General features: G+C 36.0%; 1 protein-coding gene across 6 annotated transcripts in view; it reads left to right on the forward strand.

Moving 5' to 3' along the window:
* DIAPH3 (diaphanous related formin 3) overlaps nucleotides 1-12,688 on the forward strand; it is a 507,090-nt gene that overhangs the window by 123,753 nt on the left and 370,649 nt on the right. For all 6 annotated transcript variants that reach the window (XM_055244170.2, XM_055244171.2, XM_063618797.1 and 3 more), the window contains one exon: nucleotides 4,455-4,585. In XM_055244170.2, coding sequence (XP_055100145.2) covers nucleotides 4,455-4,585 — 131 coding nt within the window. The remainder of the gene's footprint in view (nucleotides 1-4,454; nucleotides 4,586-12,688) is intronic.

Genomic DNA, 12,688 nt, shown 5'->3' on the forward strand with positions numbered 1-12,688 from the left:
ATAAAATTAAGTCTTCTGATCTACGAGTATGGTATAATGTGTCTATTTTTGTAGGTTGTCCTCAATTTCTCTCCACAAATTGTGTTGTAGTTTTATCTATAGGTATTTCCTTTTTTCTTTTTTTAAAAAAATACTTTAATTTCTGGGATACAAGTCCAAAACATGCAGGTTTGTTACATAGGTATACACGTGCCATGGTGATTTGATGCACCCATCAACCCGTCATTTACATTAGGTATTTGTCCAAATGCTATCCCTATCTTAGCCCCCCAACCCCCTGAAAAGCCCTGGTATGTGAGGTTCCCCTCCCTATGTCCGTGTGTTCTCATTGTTCAACTCCAACTTATGCGTGAGAACATGCAGTGTTTGGTTTTCTGTTCTTGTTGTTAGTTTGCTGAGAATGATGGTTTCCAGCTTCATCTATGTCCCTGCAAAGGACATGAACTCATTCTTTTTTTTATGGCTGCAGAGTATTCCATGGTGTATATGTGTTACATTTTCTTCATCCAGTCTATCATTGATGGGCATTTGGGTTGCTTCCAAGTCTTTGCTATTGTGAACACTGCTGCAATAAACATACATGTGCATGTGTCTTTATAGCAGCATGATTTATAATCCTTTGGGTATATACCCAGTAATGGGATTGCTCGGTCAAATGGTATTTCTAGTTCTAGAACCTTGAGGAATCGCCACACTGTCTTCCACAATGGTTGAACTATTTACACTCTCACCAACAGTGTAAAAGTGTTCCTATTTCTCCACAAGCTCTCCAGCACCTGTTGTTTCCTGACTTTTTAATGATTGCCATTCTAACTGGCGTGAGATGGTATCTCATTTTGGTTTTGATTTGCATTTCTCTAATGACCAGTGATGATGAGCTTTTTTTCATATGTTTTTTGGCAACATAAATGTCTTCTGTTGAAAAGTGTCTGTTTATATCCTTACAGTAATTGAGCGATTTTATGATTGGGACATATCCTATTGAGTGATAATAAAATGAACTAAAGCATTAAGATTTTTGGATGCCTGAACTCATCTCTTTAGTGATGTAGCTGTAAGGACTTTATAAAATGTGGATTCAGTTAGCTCTCATTTCATGGAATGGCATCTTTTGGTTCAATTGAGTTTACCTATTGCTATTCAGGAGTTGGAAGAGAAGAGGTTCCAATGTTTGAAGATAATTAAATCCTTATTTTTCATAATACAAATCAAAGGTAATAATGAATATTTAGAAATCTAAAAATATCAGGTACATTATTTAGACATATTAAGTAACTATCAGAAGAAACTGTTAAAGGAATTGAGAATTACTGTCTTTGTGAGACAGGGCTAAGATGTAGGATAGGTGGTTTTTGTTTTTTATCTTTTAATACCACTTTTATTCTTATCCACATGCACTTATTGGTTATTCTTATACTTAAAAAGTATTTGCTACATGGAGCTTACTTATTGTTGAAGAAAAAAATCTATTTATTCAGTTGTGGTTTATTTTGATCCTACCCAAATTGCAAGTTTTTAGGTAATAAATTTAGAATGAGCTACAAGAGATCATCTAGTTAACCTCCACTGCTATATTTTTGGATAAAAATACTGGCCTGACAGCACACACAGGAAACTTGAAAAATTTATGATATCAAGAAATTGTAAACAACCTACTTGCCCAAGAGCCAGGGACTAATTAAGTAAATAATGCAATAGTCTGTAGGCAGGAAGAGGTCATATTCTTTATGGCTTATGTGTTGAAATTGGAATATGTTCATGAAATATTGCTTAAAGATAACAGTAGCCTATAGAACAATAGGTATCAAACGATGTTTTAAATAAGTAAAGTGTATTGTATTAGTTTTTTCTCACGCTGCTAATAAGATGTACCTGAGACTGGGTAATTTATTTATTTTTATTTTTATTTTTTTTTTGAGACGGAGTTTCACTCTTGTTGCCTAGGCTGGAGTGCAATGGCACGATCTCTGCTCACTGCAACCTCCGCCTCCCAGGTTCAAGCTATTCTCCTGCCTCAGCCTCCTGAGTAGCTGGGATTATAGGCATGTGCCACCATGCTCAGCTAATTTTATACTTTTAGTAGAGAAAGGGTTTCTCCATGTTGGTCAGGCTGGTCTCAAACTCCCGACCTCAGGTGATCTGCCCGCCTCAGCCTCCCAAAGTGCTGGGATTACAGGCATGAGCCACTGCGCCCAGCTGAGATTGGGTAATTTATAAATAAAAAGGTTTAATGTACTCACAGTTTCACATGGCTGGGGAGGCCTCACAATCATGGCAGAAGGCAAAGGAGGAGCAAAGTCACATCTTATATGGCAGCAGGCAAGAAGTGCCAAGCGAAGGTGTGGGAAAAGCCCCTTTTAAAACCATCAGATCTCGTGAGAACTCACTGACTATCATGAGAACAGCATGGAGGTAACCGCCCTCAAGATTCAATTACCTCCTACTGGGTCCCTCCCAAAACATGGGATTATAGGAACTAGTATTCAAGACGGGATTTGGGTGGGGACACAGCCAAACCATATCATATATGTTTTAAAATATAAATATATGCAAATATATTAATATTCTCTCTATATATGAGAAAAATGCTTTATGTAGAAATACATTAACAGTAGTTATTTTGAGGCACCTTTGTTCCTGTTGCTTTTCTGTGTTTTCCAAATTTTCTCTGTGAAACAATCAATCCTTTGGTAATTCAGAGCAAAAAGAGACATCAATAAGTGCTGTGTTGGTGCAAGTTGAATATGTTCTTTGAATGATATCAAAGAAATAATCGGTAAAAATAAAGCGGTAAAAATAATCGGATGTTAATTTTCATAGCTTTCACCATTTCCCCTTTTATTTTCGGAGATTGTACCATTGAATTCTTCTTTATTAAATTACTACTTTGATAATGACATGAATAAAAATAACCCGTCTTTACAGTGCTAATTTGTTTTGCTTTATTGGGAATGTTTTCTTGAATAACATTATAGTAAATTAATACAAACAAAAAACGTGAAAAACACCTAATTTCCTACCACTTCACCTGATCTTCTTTTGAACTTACACAATTCATTTCCTGCCGTTGGATGGTGAATCTGTAATTCAAATAATAGAATTCAGAACTTTATTGTTCACCAACCTCATCATTTCCTATCTAGGCTGTATAGATACCTTCTCAACAGATCTCTCTGCTTCTGATCTCAGAGTAAAAGTCCAAGTTCTTTGAGTGGGCTATAAAACCTACAGTTCCCTGCATCACAGCATTTTTTTTTTTTCCTGTATCTGCATGGTTAGCTGTCTTATCTCCTTTAGACTTTTTATTTAAACACTCAAGTTTGAGGCCTTTGAAGTCTTCTCTGTGAGGCTTTCTTTGACCATCCTGTTTAAAATTGCATGTCTCATATGATGCTACTTACTCTCTTTCCTGCTTTTATTCTTCTCTACAGCATGTATTATTTACAGTGCAATGCATTTTCATTATTTTATGTATTACCTGTTTCTCCCCATATGTAGTAAAGCTACATGTAGGTAGGAAGTTCAATCTCTTATTCTTCTTTCATCTCTGCTCTATTCTCAGTACTTAAAACAGTGCCCAGTATTTAGTAGGTACTTAATGTTTGTTGAATAATGAGTGAACTCTAACTCTTCTAATTTGTATTTCACACTGGAGTGATCCTTCCAAAACTCCCCAGGAGAGCTAATTGCTTAGTAGTGCTCTATCACTCCATGATCTGGCCTCTATCTTCAGTTGCATATATTTTTGTTTTTCTCTGCATGTGTAAGTGCGTGTTATGTTTTGGTCTGGAAGTTAATTCCTTTCTTATTCTTTGCCTCCTTAATGCTTACTTACAAAAGAAAAACCAGGAAGATGTACCCCTGTTATGCAAGCTTCCCTGATCTGTTCTGCCAAGTTAGATGTTCTTTCTCTGAGTCTCTCAGTGCTGTGTTACAGGAAGTAGACTGTACTGAAAATTATTATTTTCTTGCTTGCATTTCTTCCAGACTTTGCTTTTTGTTAATCCATGTGTCTACAGTGCCTAGAACTAGGCTTATAGTGATAGTTGAATGAATTAATACCTAATAGCCTTTTCTACACTGCTCAGAATACTAATTTTAGTAGGGTAGTTCTTATATTGAGTTTTGAATTTTATTTTGTGTGTGCCTAAAAATATTACTGTATTTTAAGACATTTTCTGTATTACACAATTGTTCTCCATGACATTTTACATTTGAGAAAGCAGTTATTTCAATTTGCACACCTTCTGATGTTGTATTACTATCTGTTGTGGATACCACAGATTATGAATGCGTAGATTTTTGGGCAGAAGAAAGGAAATTATCTACCACCCTTGCGCAAATAGTGCTAATTATAGTAGTTATGTGCTGCTGCTAGGGGGATTAACTTGTTATTTTTTAATGGATAATCTCCATGCAGTATTAATCAAAACATTTTTTGACTTATTTTATAGGGAAGTCTTAAGAGAAGCCGACAGATCTCACCTCAGGAATTCATTCATGAGCTGAAAATGGGGTCTGCAGATGAGAGACTTGTCACATGTCTGGAGTCTCTCCGAGTGTCTTTGACCAGCAATCCTGTGAGGTAATTCATCTATTTGAACACCAACAGGGCAGATGTCATTAATGTGTTCTTTTAGTTTAATACTTTTTTTCATTGTGCCTAGTAAACCTCAACAGTTTCTCAAAGTACAAACTGAATACCTAATATTTATATGCAGGAAGAAATATAGTCTCAATAGTACCTTTTGCATTTATTACTGAGTGGTACATTGCTCAGGGACTTTAAAAAAGCCTTTTGCCCACATAGAATTTTTAGAAACTCAAGGTGTTTTCTAAAAGAGAATTGTCATGTGAGAAACTATTAATTTAATATGACTGAGTTTCACCCCGAATTTTGTCGTTGTATATTTACTTGCTGATCTTACTTGACACCGTAAGAAATACCACTAATTAATTTTTTGTGTTGTTGGAAATGATGTCGTTGTAGGGGCCTATAGGTTAGTTTTGCTATATTTACCAAATAAAAGTACAGGACAACCAGAAATATTCAATTCTAGACACACACACACTGTTTATCTGAAGTCCAAATTTAAGTGAGTATCCTGTATTTTATCTGAAAACAGTACCATAGGTGTTTCCATAAGTCAGTTTTGGAATGGGGCTAATTTTTGGTGCCTCTAAGAAATAGTTGTGAACAAAATTTAACAATCAGTGTAAATATATTTTGATAAACTGGACATATTTAAACTTGTCAGATTATTGTATGGTAGGAGACAGACTTGTTAAAAAAACAAAAACCAGGAAGATGTACCTGAAATATATCATGTATGTTAATTGTGGTGCCTAAAAAGAGAGATTTCAGTCTATTCAGAGGCCGTTTGCTAACTCTGAATTAGGTAGGTGGCTAAACAAGAGTATTCTTGAAAAAATTCAAGCAGAAGTTGTTATGAAATACCTAAACAGTCAGAATCAGAGAATTTCAGAGCTGCAAGGATTGTAGATCAGTTTTGGGTTTTCATTGTGTAAGAAATGAATGATTATTTCTGCATAAGAATATATGTATATGTAGTCATGTGTATATATGTGTGTGTGTGTTCTGAAGGCTAGAATTGTATGCTATAATTGGAGGTTCATGATATGGAGAAGAATTTGCTCTGATTATTACTTTTTTGGACATTTCTGTGGCTGGGATATAGTATGCAGAAATCCTTGACCGTACATGTATTTAAAAGAAAACAACCTTACCTGCTGAGATGTGAGACTGAGTGACATTTAACTAAGGAGTATGATGAGTGAACAAAGAAACTTTAGTATATTTCAACTTTATTTTTCCATATTTTGCCATTTCCAGTCTGTCCTCTAGACTGCAAACTAATGGTTGGCATGAGACTAGGGCTTCATATGTGTAATTTACCTCGCATTACCAAACACACTGTTTAGCATGTAGGAAATGCTCCATAAAGATTTGTTGATTGAAACAATGAGGTTTTAATTTTAGCCTTCTTTAGTCTTACCTTGGCTAGTGTTAGAAACTGAGAATGGATTGGGGAATTTATTTGACAGATATATTCATAAATGAAGAGCTTTGGTGTCCAGCTTAATCATTGCCTGTAAAATATGTTCATTTAAAAATATGTTTGGCCAGGTATGGTAGCTCAAGCCTGTAATCCCAGCACTCTGGGAGGCCAAGGTGGGTGGATCACTTGAGGTCAGGCATTCCAGACCAGCCTGGCTAACATGGCGAAACCGCGTCTCTACTAAAATTACAAAAATTAGCCGGGCATGGTGGCGGACGCCTGTAATCCCAGCTATTCAGGAGGCCGAGGCAGGAGAATTGTTTGAACCTAGGAGGTGGAGATTGCAGTGAGCTGGCATCATGCCACTGCATTCCAGCTTGAGTGCGAGAGCAAAAAAAAAAAAAAAATTATTGAGCACCTGCTGTTTTCTAGTAGTATGTTGGGTGTGGGGCTTGAGTAAACAAAGCAGATTCATACCGTATTTCCATGGAGTTTAAACATAGGAAGAGGGTATTGGGGGGGTTGACTGGGGAGACAATTCACACTCGTTTCGCAGTTTATCTGTCAGCCAGTGGGCACTGGAAATATTCATAGTTTTTCAATATAATGAGGAGTAGACCCTTTATTTACTACTACTATTATTCTCCTCTTCTTCATCTACTCAAAAGAGATGTCTGTGCTAACGAAAGAAAACAAAATAGAAGGTTTTCATATACGAATTCGTGCATCTTACAATGGATTATTATTGTGATTTTACCTAAAAACACTGGGAAATTATGCCGTGTCTTGTTCATTTGAACCTTATTTAAAGAAGAAAAACTAGAAACTGGTGGAATTGTTTCTCTAAGGATGGACAATTCTAGAATATGTTATTAGGAATCCATGATGTTATCCATGAAGTAGTTTTTTTTAATTGAAAAGAATAGAAAATATCATTGGCGAATTTTTTCTGAAATCATGCCACTTTATTTAGAGAGAAAATTGAGAAGATCCCCCTTTTTTTTTTTTTTTTTTTTTTGAGATGGAGTCTCACTCTGTCGCCAAGGCTGGAGGGCAGTGGTGCAATCTTGGATCACTGCAGCCTCCGTCTCCTGAGTTCAAGCGATTCTCCTGCCTCAGCCTCCTGAGTAGCTGGGATTACAGGTGTGCACCTGGCTAATTTTTGTATTTTTAGTAGAGACAGGCCTCACCATGTTGGCCAGGCTGATCTTGAACTCCTGACCTCTAATGATCCACACACCTCGACCTCCCAAAGTGCTGGGATTACAGGTGTGAGCCGCTGTGCCGGGCTCAAGAAGATACTTTTGAATATTTCTTTGTCCAGTGTTCCAATTAGAGAAATGACTTAGCTGGATATGTAAAACTTGGAAGTTATGCCTGTGATCAAATTTTTAGACTTTCCTGTTAGTTATGATATGGCTGCTCTTTGAATCAGTTTTTAATTTTTATGCAGTATGTGACTAAAAAGAATTTCTAATTTTTGTTAAGTTTGAGATCATTGTTAGACCTGTAATATCATTAAGTAAATTAAAGTTTTTTAAATGTCTGAATAGAACAAAAAAGAAAATTGAACTGATTGATGGTTTTCCAATGCTGGTGTAGGTTTAGGATTTATTTAAATAACAAATGAAGGAAGGCCGAGTACGGTGGCTCATACCTGTAGTTGTGGCACTTTGGGAGGCTGAGACGGGCGGATCACTTGAGGCCAGGAGTTTGAGACCAGTCTGGCCAACATGGTGAAACCCCGTCTCTACTAAAAATACAAAAATTATCTGGGCATGGTGGTACATGCCTGTACTCCCTGCCACTTGGGAAGTTGAAGCACGAGAATCCCTTGAACCTGGGAGGCAGAGGTTGCAGTGACCTGAGATCATGCCACTGCACTCCAGCCTGGACAATAGAGTGAGACTCTGTCTCAAAAAAAAAAAAAAAAAAAAAAAAAAAAAAAAACGAAAGAAAAGAAATCAAGGAAAAAGTAGATTCCTCTGTACTCCCAATTAGCTCTCCCCTCTTGGCGCTGGATACGTAATATTTTTAGAGCCACTCTTCAACTTCTGAAACTGCCTAGCAATTGTGAGCCATGTCAGCCTTTTACTCTCTATGAATTATGTGAAAATCAGTATGCTAAATACTAGATTATTTGCCTTGCTTTATGAAGGTTTGATGTAGAGATCACAAACGTCTTCTATTCGTTATTTATTGATTAGTATTCTTGGCGACAGTTTTTTTTTTTTTTTTTTTGAGACGGAGTCTCGCTCTGTCGCCCAGGCTGGAGTGCAGTGGCGCAATCTCGGCTCACTGCAAGCTCCGCCTCCCGGATTCACGCCATTCTCCTGCCTCAGCCTCTCCGAGGAGCTGGGACTACAGGCGCCCGCCACCACGCCCGGCTAATTTTTTTGTATTTTTTTAGTAGAGACAGGGTTTCATGTGGTCTCGATCTCCTGACCTCGTGATCCGCCCACCTCGGCCTCCCAAAGTGCTGGGATTACAAGCGTGAGCCACCGCGCCTGGCCTTGGTGACAGTTTTGAGCTAGTTCTGAACACCAGGGAAAAGACCAATTTCTTCAAATTATCAAATATTATTTTTAGTGGATCTTGACATAGTCAATAATTATGTTTGAATTATGGAATACATTTGGGTAGAAACATAAAAAAGTAGACAGCAACATCATTATGATTGATATCAAGCATTTATAGATCATACTCATCTATGCATTTAGCAAATTAGTGATAGAAGGTATCTTTATTTTCTTAATTTGACGTGCCTGTCAAGGGTAAGATTTTTTGTCTCAAAATCTAGGCTTCTCAGGTTTTTGTGTTTTGAGATTTTAGGCATTTTCCATTAATCATAGTTAAAATTTTCATTTTCAAATTAACAAGAATAATTTTCTCATAGTTATCTTTTTGTTACATTTCTAAAGAGATTCTTAAGTTGATAACTATAATTTTGAGAAGATCATTTTGGAAAATTTTGCAGAAATGTATGTGTTTACGTGAAAACAAGTAAACAGCCTTTGAATGTCATTATTCCATTTAGTAAGTGTCATTTTTGGAATCTATTTTTTCTTCATTTCTGGGATTAAAACACAAAGCAGGTGGAACATCTTGATTTCGGAGATGATCTAGTTCATACCATATGTCACATGTGTAAAGACAGAAAAACTTGTGACAATCAGTGAGATCAGTGTACTGATCAACGTGATCTGAGGAAGTCTTTCAAGATCAGAAATTTGAAGTTGCTAATACTTTGACTTACTTTAAATTTTTAAATAAAATATTAAACATTTCCAAAAGACAATTTGTCATAACAGTAAAGCATGCATCTCCTTGCCTACTGAGTCTGTGACATATAATATTGCATATAGCTTTGAAGCTTCCTTTCATCCCTTCTTAATCTTATACCCTCATTCCTAAGCACCCCTTCCCCCTACTATTCTGTGGTAACCACTATCCTGAGTTTTGGGTTTATCATTCCTTTCTATTATAGTTTTAGCATATACATATTCCTCATTAACCTACCGTTTGGTTTTATATGTTTTTGAACTGTATGTTAACGAGTCATCTTCCATGCATTCTTCTGAGAGTTGTATTTCCTCTCAATATTGTTTCATAGATTTATCCATCTTGATGTTTGCAGCTGTTTACATTTTTCCCAACTAATCATTTTTATACCTTATATTTTAGGAATATCTATTATAAATACCATATGAATAATTTTTTTTACCCCATCTGATAATCTTTGTCTTTATCTGGTAGTTTTAACTTTTTGTATCAATTGTGAAAATATGTTGGAATTTATGTCTGATGTTTCATTTTGAATTTTTAATTTATGCTACTTTTTCCAGGTTCATCATCCAAACTGCTCCTGCTCCTCCTCTTCTTTCTGCTTCTTCCTTTTCTATATTCATCGTTCCTCTTTATTCTCCTTAACTTCTTTTGGAGTGATATTTAATTTCTTATTTTATTTTTCCTCATTTACTAATCTAATCTTAGAAAAGAAATTTAACATGAACCCACTTTAAAAAGAAATTTAACTTGCATGTACCTAAAAGGTACAAAAGTAAGCAATATCTCTTCTCTTGAACCAAAGAATACTTTAATATCTTTTTTTACTTGTATGCTAGTTTTGAGTGAAATTTCAGTGTATCTGTTTTCTTTTAATAAGTTAGATTTTACTATTATTGAGTCATATTATAAATATGTGTATATGTATATATGTTTCTACACACATCATTCTTTTTTATTTTTGTCCCCGCCCCCCCCATTATTTTACTTTTGCTTTAAGTATATTATTAAGATTCCTTAGTGAGAGTGTGATGGCAAAATTCTGTTTGAAAGTATCTTTTTTAAAAATGATATTTAATCAGGTTGACCCACAATTTTTTTTTTTTGTTAATATACTTAATGTCTCAAAATATCTATTTGCCTTTGCTTTGGAAGGATAGCCTTCCTAGGGCATGCAATTGAGATGCAATTGAGGGTTTTAGATATCTATGCTTAACACATTGAAGATACTATTTTCTCTTCTGGCTTTCATTGCTATTTTTGAGAACTTGGCGTTTAGTAGAACTGATTCCTTTCCAGGTAATCTGCCTTTTCTCTTTGTCTGGTTCTGTGATTTTTTTTTTTATCTTTGGTGTTGTAGAGCTTCTTTTACGTGTCTGGGTGAGATTTTTTTCTTTTTTATTCTGATAGGGATTTTTTTTTTGGCTTTTTGAATATGATGGGTATCTTTCTGTGAAAATTTTGCCATTGTTTTGTCAAGTATTGCCTTTTCCCCTCTAATTTTGTATATGTTAGACCATCTTGCTCTATACTTTATTATTTCCTATTCTATCATTAATACTTTGCATTTATTTGTCTCTCTCTGCTACATTCTGGATATATTTTTTAGATTTGCATGACGTGTTTTAGAATTTTAAATTAACAAGTTATAAAAACCTATTGAAAATTCATCTTAGGTTAAAAAGTGTTTGAGAATTAACGATGTATTCAGATTCATTTTGATACTAGTAGTGATAATTTCTGAAAGGGGCAGGTGGAGTAAAGGTTTTCCTGGGTGTATTTCTTTTCTCTTTTTCCTTTCCTTTGTTTTTCTTTCTCTCTTTTCTTCCTTTCTCTTTGATATTGATACCACGGAGATAAGTAATGCAGGCAGCTCTGTTTTCTTTCCTGTTATTCAATATGGTAGCCACTAGCTGCCTGTGGCTATTTAAATTTAGTTAACTAAAAATGAATGAAAAGAAACACCACAACATATTAATTGCTTGAGAGCCACATGTAGTTAGTGGCTACCATTTTGGGAAATATATATAGGCCATTTCTGTCATTGTAAGCAATTCTATTAGACAGTGCTGCCTAAGGGGCCTTGGTCCTGCATATCCACTTCTTTGATGTATTAACTAGATTATTATTACATTCTCAATGTTATATTCCAGATGGTGAGACTATTATAAAGAAAATAAACTCTGACAGATTGAAGATTATTTTTTAAAATCTGCAAGGATGATTGGACATTAATCTCAAGAGAGTCCCAAGGGAATAGAAGAGTGATCTAAGGAGGGTTCCCTTCAGCAGGGAGTGCTGTCTTAGCAGGATGAGGCTAAGGGAGGGAGTGGGCTTTACACCAGGTATTAAGGAATAGAAAAGGAGAGGTGAAGTATGTCTGACAGGAAGTGCTATAGTTATGGTCCCTGGCAGTCATCCGTGTAACTGCCTGTAGCTGGGATGAGGGAATCAGCAATATAGTGCATCATAGAAGTTGTAGAAACATCTCCTCTGGTAATTTAAAAATATTAGTGGGATGCATTTTTTCTTTTTCTTTTTTTTTTTTTAATTTTTTTTTTTTATTATACTTTAGGGTTTTAGGGTACATGTGCACAATGTGCAGGTTTGTTACATATGTATCCATGTGCCATGTTGATTTCCTGCACCCATTAACTCGTCATTTAGCATTAGGTGTATCTCCTAATGCTGTCCCTCCCCCCTCCCCCCACCCCACAACAGTCCCCGGAGTGTGATGTTCCCCTTCCTGTGTCCATGAGTTCTCATTGTTCAATTCCCACCTATGAGTGAGAACATGCGGTGTTTGGTTTTTTGTCCTTGTGATAGTTTACTGAGAATGATGTTTTCCAATTTCATCCATGTCCCTACAAAGGACACCAACTCATCATTTTTTATGGCTGCATAGTATTCCATGGTGTATATGTGCCACATTTTCTTAATCCAGTCTATCGTTGTTGGACATTTGGGTTGGTTCCAACTCTTTGCTATTGTGAATAGTGCCGCAATAAACATACGTGTGCATGTGTCTTTATAGCAGCATGATTTATAGTCCTTTGGGTATATACCCAGTAATGGGATGGCTGGGTCAAATGGTATTTCTAGTTTGAGATCCCTGAGGAATCGCCACACTGACTTCCACAATGGTTGAACTAGTTTACAGTCCCACCAACAGTGTAAAAGTGTTCCTATTTCTCCACATCCTCTCCAGCACCTGTTGTTTCCTGATTTTTTAATGATGGCCATTCTAACTGGTGTGAGATGGTATCTCACTGTGGTTTTGATTTGCATTTCTCTGATGGCCAGTGATGAGGAGCATTTCTTCATGTGTTTTTTGGCTGCATAAATGTCGTCTTTTGAGAAGTGTCTGTTCATGTCCTCTGCCC

The sequence above is a fragment of the Symphalangus syndactylus genome, chromosome 15 (assembly GCF_028878055.3).
Source record: "Symphalangus syndactylus isolate Jambi chromosome 15, NHGRI_mSymSyn1-v2.1_pri, whole genome shotgun sequence".
NCBI lineage: Eukaryota > Metazoa > Chordata > Mammalia > Primates > Hylobatidae > Symphalangus > Symphalangus syndactylus.